The following is a 24,937-nucleotide window of genomic DNA, read 5'->3' as shown; positions in this document are numbered from 1 at the left end:
CATCATTCCAAGTTGGACAAGAAACCAACGACCACAAAAACGGCCAAACGTCAGACTGTGTGGCCACTTACGGGTTAAATGTCTTCTAAATCCACCACGCATTGTGCAATTAATGTCCACCGCCATTGAGCGGTTGTGAAAGCGCTTTCATGTCTGATTTAGACCGGTTCAGATTGCCAGTAGAGGTTTCGGAGTGAACCCCGTGCGCGTCAGAGGGCGGCTCTTTACGCACCATTATAAAAGCTTCACGCCCTCCCTGCGCGCGCTGTCCCGCTCCATTCTGGATCTATGTTGTAGATAGACGGGCTACGTCCCCGACGCCGTTAGCCTGCACGTTGCAAAGGTTGAAAGTTTGATTTCACGTTATTTGCAGTTCTCCTTCCTCCTTTTCTCCTTCCTCCTCCTCCTCCTCCCGCTGCTCCTCTCGGGAGCTTTGTTTCTCCTGTGCTTGGATACTGCGCGGACTTAAGCATTGGATATGTGCACACAGGATGATGACAACCCCTTTCCTCCCCGTAGAAGTAAAATAAAATAGGCTTTCGCACACACTGGATTTGCCGCTGTCGTTCCATATGAAGAAGTCAAAAGTAAGTGATTGTTTTCCGTTTTTCTGTTTGTTTGTTTTGTTCTACTTGAGAAATGAAATGAAACTGCGCTGCAGCGTGGCGCGGGCCAGGTGGACGCGCTGCTGCTGGACGCACGACTTCCAATTTCACCTGTCAAACGAGTACTTCACCCCCCCTCCCCTTCTTTCCAATTAGTGTGAGGCTTTGAATGGGCGCCACGAGCTGCTTATTCGGGACGAACCGGACATTTAAGTGGCGGCAGGACGGCTTCTTTTTGCCGCGGCGTGGCTCCATCCCCGAGCCGCCAAAACCCGCCGTCCTCCGATGAAGCGCTTCGAAAGCGGCGCGCCCCCCCCCCCCGACCGCCAGATCAATAAACCATCACATGTGCGGCGCCAGACAGGCACAGTCTGTCTATCTGTCCATAATTCAATTAGTTATTCTTCCAAGTATTGCGTTTGTATAGGATGTGGTACAGGATTACCCCCCCTCCCTCTCCGTGGAGGACCGACCTGATTGACCCACCTTTGCAGCCTGGCACAAGTCACTAGTAGGTGAATTAAGCTGTCAGTAATCAGGTAGACTGGGGGTCAGGGCGGCAGGCTGTGCTTCCATGGATGCACAGCCTGTATGTGCAGGAGGTGCACAGACATCCTCCCCAAGACGACGTACAGCATTTGTAAATGCTGGTACCTGATGTCATCTTTTATTATCTTCTATTCGTTGTTACCGTGTTCTATAAGTGGACGGTTTGATCCTCTTAAGACATCCAGCTACTAAAGAGAAAGAGCCCTGTTAGTGTCTCAGGTGAAAACACAAACCGTGCACGTGTGCGTGATGGATCCAATGTGAGAAATAACAATAGAAACACCTCACTCTGAATGGCAACTTCAGACGTGATCAGATGAGAAATAAAAGGCTATTAGATAAAATAATAAAGATGTATGCGTGTGCGCATCTGGGAATAAAATGCTTTGAAGTTGGGGGGGGGGGACTCTGCATCCCTGCTGCTGTTGATCACATCCATAACAGAGGAGTCTCCCTTTATGTTTTTTTAATGAAGTTACACACTAAGTTGTGGCCTGGCTGCCTCGGGTGGACACCTTTCATCTTCTATTTAACCCCCCCCCCCTCCCCCCCTTGTGTTGGAAACACTCACAAACGCGTAGGGAATGTGCGGCGGGGATGGCCTGATCGGTTTATGCCAAGAAAGAATCCCCAGGTAATCTGTGGGTCACAAGGTGAATGTCAGAGAGAGAGCAAGGGGGGGGGGGAGAAGTGCGGCGGGGCCCTCTCGACCTTCACAGAACACCTTGTCACCGGTGGGGAGCGCTGCATTTCTGACGCCTGCGCCATGTATGAGAGATCAATCACTCCGATCTTTAGGGCCGTGTGGGAGGTTAACAGAGCCATCACATGTCTTCACCCCCCCCACCCCCACCTATCCACCCCTCAGTGAACGGAGACTCACATATGCGGAGCCCTATGGGGCGTTATTCATCTGAGATCTCTGTCCTGATGGCGGCTGGAGGCGGTGAGCGAATCCTCAGGCCAGCTGCTCACATAACGCAGGCCGGATCCACCTCCGCTTTGTTGTTGTGTCCTCTTATCTGCTCAGGGACCAGCGCGCAACACCAGAAGAGGCTTTTTTTTTTCATTCATTGCAGGAAATCTTCACTGTTTCTGATTTTTTGAAAGATGCAAGTAGGTGCCGACCAGAAGGCGATGAAATAACAGAGCTGTGCATCATCAGATTGCCATCAGATTGTGTCACACGGCGATGTGTCACAATTACGCTCTCCAGTAATCCCAGCTGAATGGGTTTGTTTAAGGCGAATTAGATCATTTAAGAAGGCAAGTAATGCCGACTTGAATCTGCTAATCGAGTCCATGGTTTAAGGATTGGTTCTCACAGCTCGCTAATGGCTTCTGGTCTATTGCATTATAGCTGTCATGCTGCTTTGAGGTTCTGTGAGCTCACGGCTGCTGAAACGGCTTCCTTTTTAAAGTGGACCCTCTCAGTCAGAAGCCACATGGAAGATCTTCAGTTACTAACACTCTCTCAGCTCACATCGGGGATTAATGGTTATTTGTCAGTCGGCGCGTATCAAGAAGGCTCCGTGACTCGTTCCTTAATCACTGCGCGTCAACTCCAAAAATTCCACCTCAAGAATTTTTTTTTTTTTTGTGGCTGCAACTCTCAATGAAATCTAACATTTAAAGCCTCGTGGTATCTTGGTTCTTTTTTTATTCATCCTTTTTAACTTTGCCAGTATTAACAGGCGCATCGAAGGTTGTCTCGAGTTTGAGAGATTCAGTCACATTGATCTCCAGGATCTCGTGTTACTGGTTAAACTAAATTCTATTGGTCTGGTTCTGTCATTTTGTTACCGTACCCTCTGGGAAGTGAATGCTTTGTGTGTCATATTTAATGTGCAAAGGTTGATCACATGCATGTTATGCCTATAAAGAGGAATTCTCCCAGCAGATATTCTTATAGATAAATGTAATTTAATATAAAAGGTGTTGTCTCTCATGAAAATAGCCAAATCAAAAATCATTCTCAACAAGAGAAACTCAATTCATGGAAGAAATTGAACAGTTTACGGGGTTTCCTCGTTTTATGTTTTTGGACACCGCAAAGCGTCAGAGCCACAGTTGTAGCAGAGTTTTCAGGAGTTTGGAACATACACTTCTCAGTGCTTTACCGCAGAGAGGCGATTTATAGGCGACGCTCGCTGTGTCGTATTGTGGTCAAGTAGATGCCAAAATCTTGGGAATGCAACGTTGTTTCTTCATTACAGAAAATACCATCCAGCTAATCCCGTGTTCCCACTTTTTTCTTTTTCATTAGTCATTGCTTTTTGTAGTCCCGGCCTAAAATGTTGCAGGTTTTTTTTTCTTCAGAAATAAACTGCATGGCGAATCCATAAAAGCAACAATGCCGACACGGTCTGGGCTCCGGGACTTTTGCCGCGGCTGTCAGCTCAGGCCTCGTGTCCGTCTTACTCTGCATATCGAAATCTGCATATCGGAGTCTGAGATTACCGAGCTCCTTGAAGCCGTGCTCGGAGAGGTGTCCGTTGAGTCAGTAACGGGTTTGAGAACATACCCATGACGCAGGAGACAGAAACCTCGGGGGGAGAAATGGTTTATGGAGATTTTGGCACCATCAACTGCTGTGTGCTGAGGTCTGTCAGTTAGACAATTCCTGCAGGGCTTTTTCAACCTGACGCGGCAGCTTGACGCGAGAGGTTGGATCAGTTCAGTGATTTATTAGACCTGGGTTGGGGCTTGTACACAACGTGCCGCCGGTCAGTTAGTGGGGATAATCAGTGTCAGGTGAAGAGAATACTCGACCATAGCCGGGCCGATGGGCTCTGTTAGACATTATTATTCAGACATCCAACAGTCGGCCCGTAGTTTGCCGATTGAGGGGGTTGGTTTCTGGAGAATAGGCGATCAGTGCCATGCAGGCAGGAGATAAGGTGCCACAGAGTTTTGTACGTCAGTATGAGTGTTTTGCACCTAACCAGAGTTGTATGTTTGTGTCGGAGGATACGGGCAGCCCAGTCAACATACCAGTGACACGCGATGGGAGGATGAAGGAAACATCATTACAGTAGTCTGACGATGAGGTAACGAAGGCAAAGGACTTTTTGAAGATTGAAGAATAAGGAGTTCTGGTAATGTTATCGAGGTTTAGATATGTCCATTTCTTCCCTTTCCGATACCAATTTTGACCCCTTATCTGAAAACGAGGTGGCAGTTTTGCCGGCGGGTCTCTCAACACATTAAAATAGGAGTAAGATTGCTCACTTCTTTCTTGACCCTGGAAAAAAAACAATGGCATGACTGAGTGAGCCATCTTGCCTCTTTCCCACGAGAGACGCGCGCACGTACCCTTCGGGCAGGATGTATGGATCTTGTAAAGAGTGACAGGTCTTCCTGTGCAGTGAAAATGATTATTTAATAGCATATTGGTTTGTTGCATTTGGGCTTGTGAACTATGTGATACTCAACACAGCATTTCAGCCCGGAGGCACCTCAGCGTTCGTAACCATTGTTGGTGCACCGCCGATCCGTCTGTCCGCACCGCCCCACCAATTTCATGTTTCTTCTCTGTTTTGTGTTATCGTTAAAGTAATAGCTTTGGGTTTTCCGCACTGTGGTCTGATGGTCACTTTGTGCTCGTAAAGATTGTAATGGCCATTATCCGCAATTTAATGACATTCTGTGCGTGTAAAGAATGAAACAGTTTTTGCTTTTCCGGGCCAACACGATCCGCCAGTAGTTCTGATTTTAAAATGCTGATCGCTGTTTTCGTTTCAGGGTTGTGCGGAGTCACCTCATCTTTCCATCTTCAGGGAGCTGTTGGTTCAGCCGTCACACCCTTTCTGAATGTAACGTCCCCCAGAGTCTTTACCTAAATAGGAATTAGTTTCTTTTAACAATAACATATTCATAAATAGCATAAGAGGGTTTTGGTTGACCTGGTTTTCCTTTTGTGGATCACGATAAGTCGCCTTGTGATGTAAATTTCACCTGGCGCTACTTGCAAATGCTTGATTACCCTGATCTCTGAGCGAGGAAACAAACAATTGAATTAGCACATTCTTCTCTTTGTGGTTCCGCTGTACGTGCGTGTTCAACGTTCTTTCCAATGCCCCGCTTATGTGTGAATGGAAATCTTTTACAAGCGTGAAGTCATCCAAATCAATGAGCTGTCCCTGTGTGCATCTGACTCCGCTGCGGGGCCATCCGACGGGTGTTCCACATGATCCTTTTTACCCTTGAGCGAGGACGAGAGGGAGGGCAGTTGATACAGAGGAAAGTGTGCTGTTCACATGGGCGCTCGTGGCTTCTCGCATTGGCTTCTCGCTTTTTGACTGTGCTCCCGAGCGATCTCTTTAACGGGGGTTGGCGGCCGTTGTTGGAAACATTGTGATGTTTAATCCGACGAATCAGGTGTAACCGCATCCTACAGTCCGGCGGAAGAAAAGTTTACCGCCATCAAACTCTCAGCCCCCCCCGGACCTCCCCCAAAATCTCCTGCTTCCTGTCTCTTGACGATTATTAACACCAACTAATCCTGCAGCTATCGATGCATACAGCATAACATATGGTGTGTTTGAATACCTGCAATGAGCTTGTGAACGTCTGCGTTTACCAACAGCTGCGATGCCCATCTGGAGAATAAAAGCTCCGCTGTGGGTGAGCCGAGGGTGAAAGAGTTGGCAGGACATCCGAGTGAGGAATCTAACAGGGGGGGAAAAGCTGGTTGCTCAACTCAGAGGGAAATTCCCCTTAGTGTGTATTAACCAGAACTATCCTTGTAGCTGTTTGTTGACATAGAAAGTGATGTGACTTTAAAGTGACCATAAGGGGATTATAAAATATAGCGTTTCCTTTCCAAGGAAAACACCAGAGAATATACAGACTTCTAATGCACTTTATCTTCATCCTCCCACTTTTGAAATGTTCTCTCAGTGGCAAGATCAGATTTCCTGCTAGATACCAGAGGGGAGAGCAAAGGCCATTCGGCAGGGCAAACACCAGAGTGTGAAATACAAATATTTTATGTTCTAGGGCTTTTATTGTGAAAGTTAAGCGTAGACAGAGTGGATCTGGCGCTGTCCTTTTCAAAGTCAAAAGGAGTAATACAGTTTGCAATCTTGGCCTTTTAGACTGTAGAACCTCCAAGTTTATCCATAAATATATATTGGTCTGACAACAGATAATCCTCGGGGGCTCAGGGGCCGTATTTCAGGGTTTACGGTGTAGCCGGCGGACATTCCGGGCTTCCTGTTCTGCTGCTCCTTGTTTACAATCCAATTAGAAATTGGAGTTGGAGGACACTGTTTATGCATGGACGTTTTTTACAAGTAGCCTTTTTACGAGCTTTAAGACCGTAAACAATAAATTCATCATTAGGTGATGTCTGGTGGGAATCGAGATGAAAACACAATGAATATAATTTATTGAGTCTAAATTGTCTAAATCAGTTTCATATTAATGACACACAGCGAATTCCCTATTGATAAAAATGACATATCATATGATATCATCATTCTTCAATTAGGACTCAAGCCCCGGTGACGGTAATCAGATTGAGCCACTGGAAATGTGGAATAACAAGATCTCCCAGAGCCAAATGGACACTTACTGGTTCAAAGTTTGAAATGAGAATCTTGTGAGTTTCCGTGGATAACAGCATCGCCACGTAGTTCCTCCTTTCCAAACACAACGTACCCTTCGCTTTATTAAGACCTCTGTTATTTGGTTAAAAGGGCACAGCATTTGGTACCCACTTATCTTTTAAATGTGTTTTTCCACCAAAGTCTCAATGCAGTCTGTTCTCATTACACAATTAAAAAGGTTTGTTTTTTTCTCTCTTTGTGCCCGGGGCCATTATGGGAGCAGGGGTCTCTACCTCCGTGCGACCAGCTGTTGGTAAAACGCTTCCTCCAGAGCCACCAAGCTTTAATCCGGGGTCCAAGACATCCTCTTTCCATGTGGAATCCTTTCAAGTCTTCATCAAGTTTCCCACGAACGAGGCTGTCACGTGTTTATTTGTTGTGTGGTATGTTTATTTACTCTTTTGCTCGTCTGGCCTTCCAGCATTTGGCTCTTCACATCGTCCATGAATCCACTGCTGCTTTAAATGAATCCCTCCATCACTACAGCAAACCTGTTACCTTTTGAATCCAGTTTGACACTACGTCTTCATTACCACCAAGAACCTCCCCCATACTTGTGAGACAGGTGGCTGTTGAGCTGCTGGCACACTCGCTTTGATCCCTCACAACTCGTCTGACCCCTCTCCATCGCACTCAGGAGGACCTTGTTCTCGGCCTGAATGTTTCTCAGAATCTAATTGGATTTACGCGTGAAGTAAGTGAGTTTCTGTCACTTGAAATTTTAGCCCACGTCCAATTATTGTGTGGAGGCTTCGTAAGTGTGGCGTCTTTGTTCGTATGTTTGGCGGTTTTGTCCTTACTGAACGTGCACTCATGATTTCCTTTCATGATGTAATCCGTCCGAGTCCAAGACTGTCCAGACTTCTGATCACAGTTCATCTGTTGTTGAAGAATTTTCATCAACTCGTCACCCCCCTAAATTACATTTAGATGCGAAACACCAAAGCAGCTGTCAGCTGCAGTACGCTTGAATAGTGAAGCCTCAAGATGTTAATTATTGACACGAGAATGGGACTGATGTTCTTCCGGGTAGCCTTTGACCAGATTAGTCTTTGCTGTGCAATGTGGGGCAAAAACGTGACTCTTTCCTTGTAGTCGGTAAACAGCACAAAGAAAAGCTAATGCGGCCGCTGTTTACGGAGGACCGAATGCAACATTATAGTACAACGTTGTTTGTACCAAACGTTTTATCAATCAGGGTGACATGAGGCCGGGTATCGTTCACACTGAATGTGCTATCCTTCCATGCTCGATGCCAAGTAATGTCTTCATCCTCTCGAAAAAAGAAAAGCAAACCTCTGAATTTGAAACCCCAGTTCAGTTGGATGAACTCTACAACATGTGGACGACAACAGCCGCCCGGGATTCCATCTGCACGCCCATGATCATCCTGTTTTAATCCTCACATGGGAACTGGTCGCTCTCAAAACAATGTAGGCAAAACGGTTAGAATAAAATACTCTGACAAACAGGCTGCATGTTGCTATGCAATTATATCATGGATGCATGAGATTACGTGATTATGGGTTAAGGGTTAGGCCTGGAGAACCAGCCAATGACACCTCTGGGGGCTAAAAGTCTGGAGGACGGGCCTTGAGTGCATTAATGCACCTGGCGATGACGTACAAGAGGGCTTTAGTTTGGAGGGTTTGATGTCCGCTGTTTCAAGAAGATGTCAGATCTGCCAGATATCAAGTCGGTGGTTGTGAAAGTCAACTTTCCTTTAAACGTTTCTTTTGTGCCTCACAGAAGGTTCCCTGTGAATGCAGCACACAGACAGGAATGGCTTGCTTTATTAAGGATCAGGGATGAGCTGTGCGGTTTATTGATGTGTTTGGCCCGAGCTGAGTCCCGGGATCTCATGAGGGCTTTTGCGGCTTCTAAAGACCCGATCTGTTTGTTTTTGCACAGGCGTTATTTCACAGAGATGTATTTCTCCGTCTGTTTCCCTGTGGGGATAAGGAAGCTCACGATAAGATAGGAATTATTGTTCCCGGAAATGAGGCCGCATCGCAAAACTGTAATTAAGTTGTAAACTCAAGACATATTTACTTATTACTAATAATAGTAATCGGTCAGTCATTTTGACAAAACTGCAATCATTCCAAGCATTCCAATCCATACAAGTAAGTAACTTACTTGTGCACTCTACGTTTGGAAGATTTAGAGTAGGAGACGACATTTCAGACTAAAATGATTTCATTAATTACTTTAACTTATTTTTAGTAAATTGGTATCGGCATCATCTTTAATTACATCTTTTTCTAAACCAAACAATTACGTTTATTGCATCAGTAAACCTGAAAGTTTATTGTATGCATCAACCCGAAAACTACGTTTAACATGAGTTCTCAAGGTCCCAACCACTAGTTCTGAGTCTTCTTCAAAACAGATTGATTAGATTAGGTGGCAAATAGATTACAAAGCAAGGTATTCTGAGGCCATATTGTGATTGACAGCTCGCCAGCGCGGCGTTCACTAACGCCAAAGGAAACCAGTTTCTCAGTGGTGGGTCTGCTCTTGAACCTCCGGGGAGAAACACCCATGGAGATCGACAAACAACTTCACGAGGAGCACAATGACTGTTAATACTTGTTAAATCCCATAAACAGTTTATAGTTCTGGCCCTCAGAACTGGGAATCCTGCCACTAGACATGTTTCAGTTGTAACGCGAGTCGGTATCTATGACATAATATCCTGCCGTTCTAAGTAGTCAAATTGTACAAAAACATATAATTATCCACCCAGAAAAGTGCCGTTTGTAACATTTCCACTCCTTCATTTTAACTCCGTTCCATATGATTCCCAACCAATGACACTTGTCGGCTCAATGAAAGTTGAACCCTGATTTGTTGTCAGAACCTGCGGTTCCTCGTTTAATGGGTTGTGAATCCGTCTCATAAAGACTTGGAGACGGGGGCAGATATTCCCGCCATCATCACGTCCTTTTGTGAATGCTGCAGTCTTTACTCGGCCCTACTTGCTCTCGCAAAAAAAGGAACGCCGCGGGGATGATTTTTTTTATTTTTAGAATAACGTCGGCGAATGGCAGCTCTCTGCATGCAGAGCGCACATGTGTGCAGAACATGTTTGTTCCCCCCTTCAACCGGCTCGACTCAACATACTCTCGGCACATGTTGAGAAGGACGTCATCGCTAAGCCTTTCCGTGTGGTTTTGTTGACCATGTTTGCTACCAAAATGAAAGAAAGACAAGTTGTGAACAGGATCACAGTGTAAGGGAAATGGCAACGTTGTATTTAACAACGGCGGGAAGCCTTCTGCACTGGATTCTGCCAAAAGCAAAGTAGAACCGTTATTTTACATTTTCTTTCAGTGATTTGATGTCATTTTTCAATCTTATCATGTTGTTGTCTGTGGAGGCCTCCACCAACTGGTTTGTCCTCTTGAGCCCACTTTGCAGGGGTGAAACCAGAGAGCAATGAAATAAACAATCAATTGGTGCATGTTTCTTTCCAGTGGCCCTTTTTTGAAATTGTAAACGGGCACCCAAAACAAAAACAGTATTTTGACTCACATGAAGAAACCACATGGTTTAGTTCTGTCCATAAGAACAAGGTAAAGAAAACATCCAGACGCATGAACCGTCCCCCACTTGGATATCAGCCGAGTTTGTTTGTGATTGTTAGCGTTAGGAAGTCCTCAAAGCTTAAATAAAAGACAAAGGTTCCATTCTTTGGAAATGGCGAACGCACTGGAATCTGTTAAGATGTTGTTTAAGATCTTTGCTGGCTTTGCTTTGTTAAACAGCTTGTCCTTGACCTCAAGTAGCGAACTGTTGTTGTATCTGGAGCTCCTCTCATTTCATCCGCTGTGTCCTTTGCTCATGTGATTTATGACATATGACAAGAGGTCGAGGCGCAGCTGATGAATTATAAGATACCCCACGCATTTGTCTTTGGTTAATTGCTCCTAGTCCCTGTCTGCCATTGAACGACGATTCGTTTGGGTGAGCAGAAGAAGCTTCGGGCAATTGAATTACGTCCCGTTTGCGCTTTAAAATGCCGCCCGTCGGCCTTTTCCTGCTGTTAATGGATTGCTGTTCCATTCACTTCCTGTTGTGGGTCCATTTGACCAAGTGTGCAGTAGCCGGAGGAAGGTGGGTGGCCGACTCTGCCTCCGTCAACAACCGATCTAAACGGCCCAAACTGGCAGTGAAAGTGTGTTCACTTCAAAAAGGACCTGAATGCGACGGTCAATGATAAGCAAAGAGCTGCTCCAAAAAGTAGTAGTAGTACTGGTTGAGGTTAGATTAGACATGGCTCAGTTCATAGGGTTCACTTTCAAGGTTGCTGAATTGTTTCGGGTTAGGCCCTAGCTGGCCCTAATCTCTATTGAGAGGAGACCTGCAGGCCCATTGCATAATATGGTTAGATTTGCACGGAGAACAGGAAGCAGGTCAGCCAAGTGAACGACACCTGCTAATGTACGGTAAGCCAGTGCAGCTCCACCGGGCAGCCAAGTACCTTATCTTAAAGTCACAGTTTCCTTGTGAAGGAACAAAAGCTTTGATTCCACGACTCCTCATGAGGCTCTAAAGGATGTTGATGAGCAACAAATGGGCTGAGTTTCATTTCTCGTCCTCAAAGGACAATAGCAGAGCAGATTTTTGAAAAAGATTTTGAGTCCGTTCATTGTTTTTACCCGCAGTCGTTTTCTTTTGGCGCATCACTACACTACACGCTTTATCATCATCATCGCCAACTGCCAGTAATAACTTGTGCAATATTGCCCCAATGCAAGAAGAAGAGTAAGCAGCCAAGATAACGAGGGACTGTTACTGTGAAGAATTAATAGGAGTTTTGCATGGACACAAACACGCGGACGCAGCTGAGTTGTGACCCGGCGCATCCGAGGACAAAAGAGGCATTGACCAGACGAATTGTAACCACGGCGATGGATTATAACATACTTCCATTGAGTTCACTCATCCTCTTGGGTTGGTCATATGCCTCTTCTCGTTTGGTCGGTGACAATGAAGGTGCGATGCTGCAGATGAGTCGTGGACTCTTGGGCACTTCTTCTGCCCCCGGGCGACGCATGTGATGGAGCAAGACGTGTCGGGTTACTCGACAATATAGCCGCAGACAAGGACTCGCAGATTGTGATAATGCGATATATCTGACACACTGGATCCGTCCTTGAAATTGTATCCACCTGCATGTCACAACAACGCAGTGTTGCAACATGACTGTTTTGAGGTTTACTTTTCTCAGGGCCTACTGGTCCGCTGAGGACCAGCTGCATGGCAGGCTGAGGAAGAGAGAGGCAAGCCCGACCACTTAAAAGCAGAAACCGAGTCCATATATCCTCCCGTCTATAAACGTTCGGCACCCTTTGTTTCCCAGCTCCGAGTACCTACTTGAAGTATGAAGGAGCCGCCACACAGAAATCGGTTCAACGTGTCGGCATGCAGGGAAAGCGGCATTGTTAATGTTAAGGTTTGCATTTCAGGAGTTACAAGTGTCTCTCTTGGAAAGGTTTTCCCAAGGCGTCAATGCACTAAAACAGAGCACAGACAGATGCTTTTTTTGCATTTAGTTTTAGTGTGTAAAGACTTCCCGTTTTGATCAGTAATTTGGGACAGACCTTGATCTTCAGGTTGTTCCATACCAAGACGACATTGGTAAGGCGCGTCCTTCCTCCAGCTACTCTTCTAACTTGCTTATCAGACATCGGAGTGTCTTTTATCTTTTCGGTTTAAAGTCCTTTTAAAATGTGGGAATCATTAATGGGATGAATACAAATATCCACATATACTTTGGAACAATGAACGGTTTGTCACATTTACATGAAGTTGTGCAATGTTGCCATAAAATCTGATATCAGGTGAGCCAATCTAAGCTAATTAGCCATCTGGTGACTGGCCTCTAATCTGCCGACCTGTGGTTCCTCCCCGGTGTGTGAATGGGTGTGAGTGCTTAGTTAGTTCTAATGGATAGTGGCACTTTGCATGTTAGCCCCAGCAGTGCATGAATGGGTGTGAGTGGGTGTGCGACATGTTGTGTAAAAGCACTGTGAGTGGTATGAAGGCGTTCTAGAGTACATCTAGCATACAGGCAGAAGGCTTCATGCATAATCCCTCTTACCTAACAGCCATTACGGTTGTGACTGTTGGATCATGCCAGAATATTTCTGTCCTCTCTTTTCTGGTCAGTGCAGGAGCACCTCAAAATGTGTGTGTGTGCAAGGTGTGTTTGTCTTTTGCATGGTAGAACAACCCGCTAAAAGCCAGAATAACTTTGTGCGCTCAATGACTTGCTTCAAGTGGGCTGCCGTGGATTCATAAGCCAATCAGGCTGCTCATTGATTGCATTGAGGTGTGCGGAGTAGTTGCACCCGCTTGACCCGCCGATCACAAAGAGTCAGTCATATGTTGTCATTTATTATGGCTAATTGGTAATTATTGGATAATTGTCAAAACATCTTGTGTTTGTCTTGTGTTGAATCTGCAGATTTGGATACGCGTCTGTGTCCATATACTGCTGTTCATCACGCTTGGGGTACATTCGAGCAAATTTGACGTCAACCCAGTGACAGATGACATCTCTAGGCTCTCCATTCTGGTAAGAACAATGCTGTGATTCACTACAACATTCCCAGCTAACGCCACACTCATTATTTGTTTGAAGCTCTTTTAATTCCTAAATCAAGCTGGCTGTTATTTCAAAAATGTCATTTGTCTGCATTTTTTTTTTTTGTACTTTTTTCTTTTTGCAGAGACAAAACATTCCTAAAGATTACAAAATCCCTGTGAACTACATTCCGAGGGAAGAGGTAAGACATGGTGGCATCCGCTCCGGGAGGATTATCGAACGTTAGTTGATATGTACACTTATTGCTCAATTAAAGCCCTACATCTGCTCTTCCTCTTTCAGGGAGGGATGTGTTGGGTGAAATTAAACGTCTTCTACTTGGAGGAGAGCTTAAAAGGTTTAGCGCATAAGTTCGGAAACATTTCCTCCAACCGAAAAGATATTAGCATATTCATCCAAATGTTCCAAGAACTGCGGCTCAACATGGGCCTTTTGGTAAGTTCACATGGCAGAAGTATGATTTCTAAACGTGTCCATTGCTAGATGGAAAACAAGCTCAGTTGTTTTGTCAATTACACATTTGGATTATTTGAAACTAGTGTAGCGTGGATGGACCCTTTGCAGTGAGAGTTTGTTATATTATAAACCTAATTACCATACAGTCGTGATGTCAGCCCTAGAGTTGTAAAACCAGTCTGTGAGAACTAGTTATTGCATGCGACTAATGTTGAAATGTGTCTTTGCAGGAGGCGATCATGAACGACTTTCAGTGCCACTACAGGGAAGAGAGGTGGCAGACGGCGCGGTACTTTGACTTTGTCAAAGACTTTCTCATAGCTGCACAGAATAAAGAAGATTCAGATTACTGCGACCCTCCTCCCTGTCCCACAACACCATACGCAGTAACAACAGCAGATTATTTAAATGGTGAGTGCTTATTTGACGCAATATTTACACGTGTTGGCCTGCTCTTTGTGCTCCTTTACAGAAAACCATCCACCTCATGGTTGTGTATTTTTATACTGATCAGGTTTGCACTCTTGGTAGTCTTGACCAATCACATGCCGGCGGGCTTTGGTTGAACGCAGGTAAAGTAATGGAAGTCTGGGCCCGGATATCCGCTGGCTCGACGGGAGCTGATGAAGAAATGATGATACGGTGGCCGGTTTATGACAAACTTGTCCGTAACAGCTGTCAAATACCTAAAAGTGCAGGAAGCAACTTGGAGCCGCCGTGAGCTCTCGGCTATCGTTATTACATCTAGTTACAAACTAAAAAAAATCCAGTTTCGAGAAAAGAAACATGAAAATCAGCTTTGAATCAGTGCTGAACATCTTTTGGCCTGAAGGGTCAGACAAAACAAGGAATTTGCTGCTTAAGTCCTGTAGTGATTACTTGCAGCCCTTCGGTGCCCTTGCTGTCTGTTTTATGGACGGATGGTTTAAGACCTTTTGGTGGCTGCAATCCTTGGGGAGAGCTTGTTTGTTGCTGCCGCCATTATTAACCCCATGGCCTCTTCTGCTGCAGATCACTTCTACGGCCTGGTTCTTCTCACTGATGGCTTTACAGTGCACACAGCATCACCTTTAGAAGTACTCCTCAACTGCAAAGTATAAAACCCACCAGTTGAGATTTATGGATGCTCCTCGATCTGCACGTTTGATCCCCTCTGGTTTCAAATTCTCATTAAATCAGCTCTAAACTGTGCAGGCGTTTGGAGGGCAGGCTATGCGTGGTGGTGCTGGGGGGGGGGTGTGGGGGGGTGTTGTGGGGGGGTGTTGAGTGAGAGAAGCTTGCGGTTTAAGCAAAAATAAGACGCAGCTGTGACTTCTGACTCTCGGGACTGGCAAATGTCAGGCGCTAACGTGGTTATCTGACATGTTTCATCCCCACAATGAGCCCATCTGGTGCGAGATGTGAGTCGCGTGATACGATAAGACAACAAGACTGGACAAAGACAACAATCAGTCCAAGCTTTCTCTGGCAGAGACTCTGGAGTGTGGATTTCTCCCCTCCTGTGGCACGGGAAGGGTGGAGACTCAACATCGACGTTGCGTCCACATGCCACGCTGACAGTTATGTATCTATTGTCTGACTGCCAACTGGTTTTACGGGAGCATTTCCTTGGAACAAAATAATTAAATGTTAAAAGGAAGTCTTGGTAGAAACCGGTTCCCATTGGGTGTACACTCACCTGCGGCTGAAAACCGTAGGGTTTGTGTTACTTGTGAGGCTTCGTAACGTTTCCACGGTGTCACAAAAAGGACTAACCAAACAGCAGCTCTTGAAAGAGCCTTTTTGTGTTTTCCAAAGCCCCAAAGGGTCACAACAGTTCTGTTTGCAGAGTGCAAGACCATGTTGCCGCCCGCAAATCATCGTCCAAAGCAGTCGAGTCGACGGTCCCGAAAGACCGCGCAGCGTTACATCAGGGGTCTTCAGATATAACCTCCCCACTAGTTTCCACCAAATCCCACACACTGCACCTTTTCAAGTGCTTTACGGCCTGAGTTGACGATTTAGGTCACACTTCCGGCTCATTATTTATGGTCTGGTCTACAAATTCGAACCAGCAGTCAACCTCGGCCTGTAAAGCGCCCGCCGTCTCCTTTGGTCTATTGTGAGCCGGCTCCATTCAGCGCGGATCTCTGGTGGCCGCCTCCACAAGCTTTTCAGTCCGGGAACTGTCATTTGTTCTCAAGAACTTTGCGAGATTTAAAAAAAAAAAAAAAAAAACTGAAAAACGGTCCCGGCGTTTAGAACGGCCCATTGAGACGCGGCTGAGTCACAGGACCGAGGGGACGGCGTCCCCAGGTAGCGCATGTGAGAGGGAAGAAAAGGGCCGAAACCTCATTGTGTACGTGTTGATTATAGAGCAATCTTCCAATCTAAGCTCGGACCGAGTGGTTGCTTTGGATCTTTTGTGTGTGTGTGTGGGGGGGGGGGGGGGGGGCAGCAGCATGAAAAAGGCACTATTGAGTCTACTTTTTAGCACCTGACAATGACATGTTTTCACCATGAGGCCCTCACCAACTCACCTCCTTCCCCCCCACTGCAGCAACATCAGAGCCCGGCCCTCCAAAGTGTGCAGACTGCAAACCAAGTAAGTGCGTTTTGGGTTCAGTCGGGTGTCGGGTCCGTGTTCTCGTGGCAGAATCCGGCCCAGCTGGTGTGTTAGAGCAGCAGCTTTCGGCACCGACGGTATTTTGCCACATTCGACAGCGAGGTCCGCCCCGTTGCCCACAGAGCTGCTGTCACTCGAAGCTCTGCGGGGCAAATACCTCATCACTCCTCGTCAGGCGTGTCGGAATGTTCAGTTGATACATTAAACATTTATGCAAATATATGATGTGCCTTGTTCCAGAATCCTTTGAGATGGTTAGAGGAACATTAGCGCCGGACAAGGTTTCCAGTTTGTCACGTAAAATGTAAAACGACTGAGGAATCACAATTTGCGTGAATGAATGATTTTTTTTTTTTTTTCACCCAGTCTGGTTTTGACAGCATGGATAGATTTTCAGAGCGTGGTAGTATGAAACGGCTTGAACGTTTTTTTTTCTCTCTTTCGTGTCTTCCGGTTTATGCGCTGAAGGTTGACCTTTGAACCCTCTGTGGAAGCCGTTCACTCCATCATTAGATTCACAGAAACAGAAGCAGTATTTTTGTTTTGTTTTGTCTAGTCATGTGGAAAGAGGGTTTTTTTCTGCTGATTCACACTTCACGCTAATTGTGGAAATATAGATGTTAAAAGTTACACAAAAGACGAGGTTAAAACTTCCTCATGATCTCCAACCTCCTGGGTCTAATTATTGTTAACATGTAGTCAGAGGAGGAATTCATGTTTTACTGTTTTTTTTCCCCCCAGAACCTGAAACCCTGTCTGGGGTGTTGGAGCAAAGCCTTCTCTCCTTACTGTTCATTCCACTCGTAGCTCTCATATTCCTGCTTGTGTGGAAGGTGAGTCGACCTTTTGAGCCCGGCCACTGAGCTGTTTCATGTATGACGGGCCCCATGTGCGAGACTGTCCATTTCAGCTGCAACTGATTTCCATTTTTTGAGACTCTTTTGTTAATATTTATTTCCTAAAACAGGTTCGATCCTGTAGGAACGAGGAGAATCTGCAACAAAGTCCTGGAGAAGGTGGACTCTTCCCAGGAGCCGAAGCGACTGCACCTCCACTAGACACTGAAATATCAGAAAAGTGAGCGTTCTTTTTTTCTTCTGCTCTTTGACATTTTAACCAAGCTTTAGCTCATCAATTTTTAACATAAGAAAGGATTTGGGAACCTATTTCTAAGAATTTAGAAATGTATTCATACATAAAATAAAAATCATATTCCGTTTTTGTATATTTCTCTCCGAACACAACGCTTCATCCCTTTAATTTTGTCCACGGCCAGTTAAACCTTTTTTGTGTTACAGCATTGAAAGCTTCTGACCTCGAGTGTTAAAAGCTTCCTGGCTCATTATTGAGCCGCGGGGGGGGGGGGGGGGGGGGGAGTGACGTTCACTGTCTGACGTTCCTCTTTCCGTCTAATTACAGAAACATGTTGAACGTCATTGAAATCGAGTAACGGCGCTGCGTCCCGCCCGCCTCTGCGTAAGTAGTGAGATTTTGAAAATCCAAAGCAAATCCAGCTTAAATCCCTCTCTAGCAGCTGCGCTCTGAAACCTCTCTCCACACACGTTTGTCTCTCACAGGGCTCTGCTCCTACCCCCCCACCCTCTCCACCATCTCCACCCCCTTCCTCAGACCAAAACCCGCGAAGCCGAGTTCCATCGCGCCATCGCAAAAAGGGTTTGTCTTCGACTCCTCTGCAGACCGGCGGTCACAAACGCCGCGGAACGGACCCGTCCGGAGGAGCCGCGCGGATAAGCTTCGCCTTTCATGTAAGACTGCATTAACCTCGTGCTTGTGAAAAAGACTAAGATTTAAGCGGAGCGTAAACCCTCATCCCCCTCCCACCACCACCACCACCACCCCCACCCCCCACCGACTTGGCTCCCGCGGATCGTCCTGCAGAACCTTCGGCACGTTGCAACAGCCTGCCTGTGTTTCTTTTTGGAGCCGGCAGTCTACAAACAAGCGGCGCCGAGGGCGACGGACACTCGTCGTCTCCCGCTCGAGCTGAGGCATGAATTTCTACCTCCGGTGACCCTCACGTCTCGACCACGTCTCCAACAGCTCTGCGCTCTCCTCTCGGTCCGGGGGGGGGGGAGGTTTCCCCTCAAGAGTATAATGTCAGACATTTGTAATTCCAACTTGTAGTCACGCTGTCTGGTTCAGGCCCATCGGGGCGGACGATGTATTTATTTATTGGCGGCAGCACTGAGCTGCTGCTGTCGATACAACTGAGACGCTTCAAGCGATCACTTAAGAGCACCTCTACTAATGGGTCACATTTAAAGAACAATCTATATACTAACTCATCGTAACCCCCCCCCCCCCCCCCCCCCCCCCCCATTTGTGAACAAGTTACATATCCTCGTATGATGTTGTTGTTGGTGTATGTGACTCGGATGGTTTAGGTTGAGTGAATGGATCACACAGAGAACGAAAAAAGTGTATTTAAAAATATGCTGCTTTGAATAACTCACATTTAGACTCCTAGAACATTCTGCTCACGAATATCAGGGATGACTTTTTTTTTTTTCCTAAATTCAGAACACAGGTGATAGAGGAATGAAAGACAACGACGGACCTCCCCTAGTTAATGATGGCTCTAAAACGTCTTTTTATTATAGTTTCTAAAAACCACCCTTTAGGCTGGCAAAGTAAACAATGTTAGAGATTTTTAATGGCCGTTTCTTTTAAGAAAGGAAAATAACTAAATAGTTACATTTAAGAGACATATGACTGATTATAAAAATGCTATATAAATCCAACCCGTCAGCTTATTCTTCCTCATTTTGCCTTTGTCCGGTATCAGTGTGGTACTTGCATAACAAAACCCACTAAAGACAATCTGACAAAGCTAGTTAGTGCATTCATCATCATTCAAATGCTAATGCTATTCTGAAGGAGGAAATCTTAGACACGCACCCTATTTGTTCTCAATATTCACAAAGCTCGCCAGGTGGGAATGCCGTCCAGACCTAAATGTCAATTTTGCCTTAAAGTACAGAGATCCATGTGAAGGGCAGAAAATCATTAAATGTCGGATAAATCCAAACAGTTGCCACACGGTTGCTCAACCCACAACAATAAGTGTGTAGCAAGTGAAGAAGAACTCGTTCCTGGAGGACATGAAGGTGCCCCTCCCTGCCTTTACGCACTCTCACATCTGATACGTTTGCTGCCAAGAGTGCTCCGCATCTCACTGATAACAGATCTCAACGGGTTAAAGGCATTTAATCTGTGACAAGCAGTCTCGGCTTTTGTCAGCTAAGTTTGAGTTGACAGGTTTATCATGACAGCTTTTAAAGGAAGACGTACGGCAACAAACACAGCGCTTTCATTCAGGAGACCGTTTGCCACACTGAAATTAAAATCAACATTTTGCAACGTCCGCCATTGGTCACGTGAGTCGGCCAAGGTATTGTCCCTCGGGCTCGTTTCCTGGACCTGCCGACGCGTCTTTGTGAAGGTGCGTTGGGAGCAGAGCTTTGACGAAACAACGACGATGCAGATATCACGAGTGAGCGTCCACACCAACTAATTCGACCTGGTTTCACTCCCACAAAGCCTCGTCCCAAAGTAGTTTGACCATTAGCGGCAGGTGTAAAGATACAAATGAAGATCCGATAAGGGGTAGAAGAGGACATGCTGGTTGTGACTGGGGAGAGTAGACCGGGACAAAGTCACACACATCTGTTTCCAGATCTGCTTGGAGTATTTCTGTCATGTTTGTGGTCTTACATTGTACCATATCCATTTCTTTGTTTTGTGCCTTGTTGGATTAGTTTGATTGACTCGTTGATGTAGAAAAAGAAGCCTCGCTATGTTTCTGTGTGGTAGCAGAAAGTGGTGAGGCCTCTACAGCGCTGAACTACAGATCAGTTCCCCAATATTTCTTTTCTTTCTTAGATTTTTCATTTTGTTTGAACTTATATCAATGTAGTTGGTTTACCCAGTTAGGATTAGGAAGACGGTTTTCTGGTAAAGCTCATCAGCAGAATAATCTGTAGTGATTGGGACATTTCTTTTCACACAACTTTACGTGTTATCCCTTTGTAACCTTTAGGAAACAGTTCAACTGCTTGTTTCATGTGTGTTTGGGGCTTAGGAGGAGTATTTTGTGCAAAATTGAATCTGTGTTTAAAAAGAAAGAGTATACCACATTGGTGTTCATATAGTTCAGAGCAGCAGTACTGTTCAGCATCATTAGCCAGGATTATTCGGTGTGGTTTTATATTGTTTGTTGTTTTGACCTGCAAATGATTTCATTGAATTGAAAATGCATTTTTGAGGAACACCTGATTGCCGACTGTTATTAACTGTTCCCCATTCTCCATGGCATCTTGGAGTCTCTGTTAGAAAAAGGTATACCACATTGGTGTTCATATAATCCACAACAACGACGCTTTTAGCAGGAAGCTTTGTCATTTTAGCCGTTTCTATCCAAAAATGCATTCTTGAACAATATTAGAGCATATTATCTACGGCGGCCTGGACCTGAGACCTTCACTTTGTTCAGCTTTAGGTTCTGCTTCTCTACATAAAGGCTATTACGTACTGACTCGTCTCGCCACAAACAAAGGTATAATCTGATTGATGCATAGTCTATGAATATCATGAGCAGTAACAGGTCTAAGCTGTGAACAAAAAAAAAGAGAGAAAAACAACATTGTCTCCCATTTCGCTGTCTCTGCGAGAGCTGCAAACGGTCCGCGTGTCTGATGCATAGAGAGCAGAATCCGAGTGATTTCACGCATTGGTCGGGAGGACGGTCGCCCTTAAGAGCTGTTGGTGTGCGGGTTGCTGTGTGGTCCGAGTGAGCAGAGCGGCACACTGAACGGTGCTTCTGGCCTCGATGAATCCAATCCACCGTGCTGCAGTGTGGGGAAGAAAAGGCTCCAGGCAGGAAATACGTCTGGGTGCCAAAAAGCAAATGTAATTATTGCCGGTTGGTTTTCTGGGTGAAAACTATTTTCTGTATTTTTGTATAAATGTAAAGAAACATATATGAGATATGAATAAAGTACATGTATTCAACTGTTATTTATTTTTTGTTGTTCAGGACTGTTAATCAAGCTTTTTGAGTGTGTCACCCTACAAGGTGGGCAGAAGGCTTTTACCATTTAGATTAACATTTCAATCACCGACCAACACATGGAGACAACAATGAAGCCTGGTCAGATGTGCAGATGAGGCCTCAGCAGTCTCTGCCCAGTGTTGTAGACTTAGGACCTAGCTGGATTAGCTTAGCTTCCATCTGCCGGCCTGCCAAATCAAACCAAATCAGTTCAGGAAAATATCTAATGCCTCGATAAAAACTGATCTGCTAGTCGGCCTAGAGAGTTGTTGATTAGATGATTAGGTGTCCCACAACGCTTATTACTTGAACCTAAGAATTTTATAGAATCAATAATGAAATGTCACAAATCCATTTCAACCAGAAAGGGAATTACACCTGTTCTAACGCACATTAATGTATTCCTCTGCTTACATTACAAGACAGTCAACAGATTTTAAATTGGGTTTTTATGGGGCGGGTAAATGGGAGAAATCACAGCTGTCGAATATAGCTTTTTTCTTTTTTTATTGTTATTTTAAATCAATGTTCACGAAATGGCATTAAATTGCCTGTTAAAAAAAACAACTCTGCTTATTCGAGCTGAAGAGGGGTTTCGGTCATAAATGCTCTTGCTGCTTCAATTTGTATTTCCTTAAAGCATTCAACCATTTACTTTTCATGAACAGTTGAAGGAAAAGCACAAATGCAATGTAACGCGTCACTTCCTCTGCGCAATGCAGAAATAGAGGAGAAAAGTAATACACAACCTCTCTGTGGTTTTATGAAACGTACAGCCCAAAGCTGAGTATTCCGACTCATGTTTGTTTTACTTGGCCGGTCCTTTCCTATTTCCATAGATTTCCACAGATAGTGTTTTGTAGATATCAAGGACATCGCCGTGACTAACGTAACCATTTTGTCTTCGCTATCAGGAAACGGCAGGAAAGCCGCCAAAAGTACATTGTTTGCGTGAATGTGCAATTGTGGGGTATGCGGCGTGTGCGACGTGACATAAGCGAGCCGCTGGCGCGTGCACGTGCATGTGGCACGAATGTTTCCCAGGGTCACTCGGGTCTCCTCCATCATGTCGTTCCAGTTTAGAGAATCTCGCACAGCGAACAAGCGGTTCAAAGGGCACTCCCATGACCGTGAGTGATTCGATTGCTCTTTAATAATTACGTCCTGGCAGCGGCTGCGGCTGCGTGACATTGTTTTTTTCCCCCGGTGCTGTAAAAGAGCTGATTACAGATCCGAGGGGTCGGGAGGTCAGGGGGCGAGAGGAAACCGAATGAGGCAGCGAGGAGGAAAAAGAGAGGGAACCAAGGGTGAGAACAAACCTCGGCCTCCATTGATAATGTTTAATAAAAGGCAGATTACATCATCGGAATTCGGTTGTATCCATGGCAACAGGTGTGAAAACAAGAATCCCTGCATGCATAGCGAGGTGCTTCTCTCGATAAAAAGGCAAACATAGTTATTCATGAATCTCGGGCGTCGTGGGCTTCAAGCAAAGATGGGGGGGCTCTGGTTTCCACCTCACAGCCAGGAGCTTCCGTCCTCTCATCCGTCCCCTCGGACGGCTTTCAGCTGCGCAAATTGATGAAGGAAAATCATTTAGCAACCGGACCTCTTTTTTTTGTTTTTCGTGACTGCAAGCCAGCTGACCTTGGACCACAGTGTGTTGTCTCTTTGTGTGAGTGCTGCTGATGGATGCGTCCCTCATGCACTCATGAATGTGACTTAGATGCGAGTTCAAAAAGAGGTTTGTTTCTTTATTTTTGGGGAAAAAAAGCAGTTTGCGATTTGTCTTGGGCAGAGACAAATGGGCCCCGTGTTTCTCCACCAGTTCTGCTTTAGATAACCGCCCTGAAAATAATTATGAGCCATGGACTTTATCCGACAGCGGTTCAAGTGGAAAAGGATTTAGCTGGTGGACGAGTCCAGAAATAACAAGAAGCGTTGCAACTGTGGAGTGGAAGCTAACGACATTGTGGACGAATGGATCACAACGCAATGAGGCATTGTCACACGGCTCAGACAAAGTGTTCCCAGAATGACCGTATACAGAAACGTTTGAGCAATTGTGTCTGGATGATTATCATTATCTGTGACATTGTGCATGGGTCCTACACAGCGCCAAACTTATTTCACACACATTCCTGTATGTTGTGTCTTTCCTCAATGTTTAAGTACTGGTTGAAAGCAGTCGTGGCTCAGCTGGGAAAATGTACCAATGAAACCAAACTGACATGGCTGACTGGCTTGAGTGTGAATAATCTTTAAAAGCTGTTCATGTAGTAATGAATTATTGTCAAAGAGAACACACTTGCTCCAAATGGCTCTGGTTAAACACACATCTTCCTCTTGGGTGAGTTTATGGCCTCAATCTCTGCTTCCAGGTCTTCATCCATACAACATGATGTTCGTTTCGTATATTTGCTTTAGGGCGGGGCTTACTGGGATTGACAGGTCACTGTCGCTTAAATGCGGTGTCTCTACGTGACTCCTCCGCAGTCCGAGTGTGTGTGTGCAGAAAATCGGCATCACAAATTGAGTTGAAACGCCGACATTCTCCATCCGGTCCATCTTCTAACCCCTTAGAGCTTTCAGTCGGTCGGACTTGTATAAGTGCTGTAATGTCAACTTAACACTTCTTAATTTGAATACGCAGCCGCTATGTTTGTGCTCCAACTTTATGTGTGTTATTGTGAACATCCCCCTGCAATAAAGCATTATTTCATCTTATCTGGCTAGTCATGAGTGGGACTTATTTTTGTTGTTTCATGTGTCCGTGGGGGGGGGGGGGGGGGGGGGGGCAGGCAAGCAAAAACAACCTGAGTCACTACAGGTGAATGCAGTGAAAGGGCGTCGGGACGGCCAGGCTGTGAATGCTCGGCTCCCCGCTGTGTTGACGCATACGTTAACCGCAACGCACAATAACACAAAAAATGTGTTGTCCACTCCCCCGAGTGCGTCTCTTGTGCGTGTCCCCTTCCCGCTCTGCCCGTGAGTGTGTGTGTGTGTGTGTGGGAATCGGCACAGGACCTTAGTCACAGGTCAGGGGATCTAAGGTTACTAATAGCCCACACCGATAGACTCGGGATCCCCATCTTGCCCTTTATGGCGCTCTTCCCTGCGGCCGGAGGAGAATGCCCGCACCCCCCTCCCCCCCTCACCTCCTCTTCCTCCCCCAGGTGGGGAGCGCGGCCATTGCCAGCCCCGTCCCGAGAGGACGTAACAGGAGGCTTATCGGAGCGCCGGGCTGTGCTGTAATACTCCTGTGAAAGGTCTTTCGGGCCACCTCCCAATATTGATTTTTCTGGGCAGGAGGGAAATGGAGATGGGCCCCCCTCAGAGGCCCCGTGCTAGGGAGGAGGAGCAGGAGGAGACAGGTAGAGATAGGAGTTTACGTGTGTGAGACACAGGCGTACTATTTAGGCC

General features: G+C 45.8%; 1 protein-coding gene across 3 annotated transcripts; it reads left to right on the top strand.

Moving 5' to 3' along the window:
- The first annotated feature begins 262 nt into the window (after positions 1-262).
- Positions 263-21,480, top strand: kitlga (kit ligand a). 3 transcript variants are annotated; one of them, XM_040163688.2, is made up of 10 exons: positions 263-587; positions 13,242-13,352; positions 13,507-13,563; positions 13,665-13,817; positions 14,069-14,249; positions 16,378-16,422; positions 17,185-17,276; positions 17,411-17,520; positions 17,863-17,919; positions 18,021-21,480. In XM_040163688.2, exons 1-9 carry the CDS (start codon positions 573-575, stop codon positions 17,891-17,893), a joined length of 795 nt encoding a protein of 264 aa, XP_040019622.1. In that variant the 5' UTR covers positions 263-572; the 3' UTR covers positions 17,894-17,919; positions 18,021-21,480. The 3 variants fall into 3 exon arrangements, with proteins under 3 accessions (XP_040019622.1, XP_040019623.1, XP_077938524.1); XM_040163689.2 differs by having other exon boundaries at positions 267-587; positions 17,863-17,926; XM_078082398.1 differs by lacking the exon at positions 263-587 and adding an exon at positions 2,250-2,270.
- Positions 21,481-24,937: the final 3,457 nt, after the last annotated feature.

Source organism: Gasterosteus aculeatus, chromosome X (assembly GCF_964276395.1).
Source record: "Gasterosteus aculeatus chromosome X, fGasAcu3.hap1.1, whole genome shotgun sequence".
Lineage (NCBI taxonomy): Eukaryota > Metazoa > Chordata > Actinopteri > Perciformes > Gasterosteidae > Gasterosteus > Gasterosteus aculeatus.
This window is presented reverse-complemented; position numbering and strand designations above follow the sequence as displayed.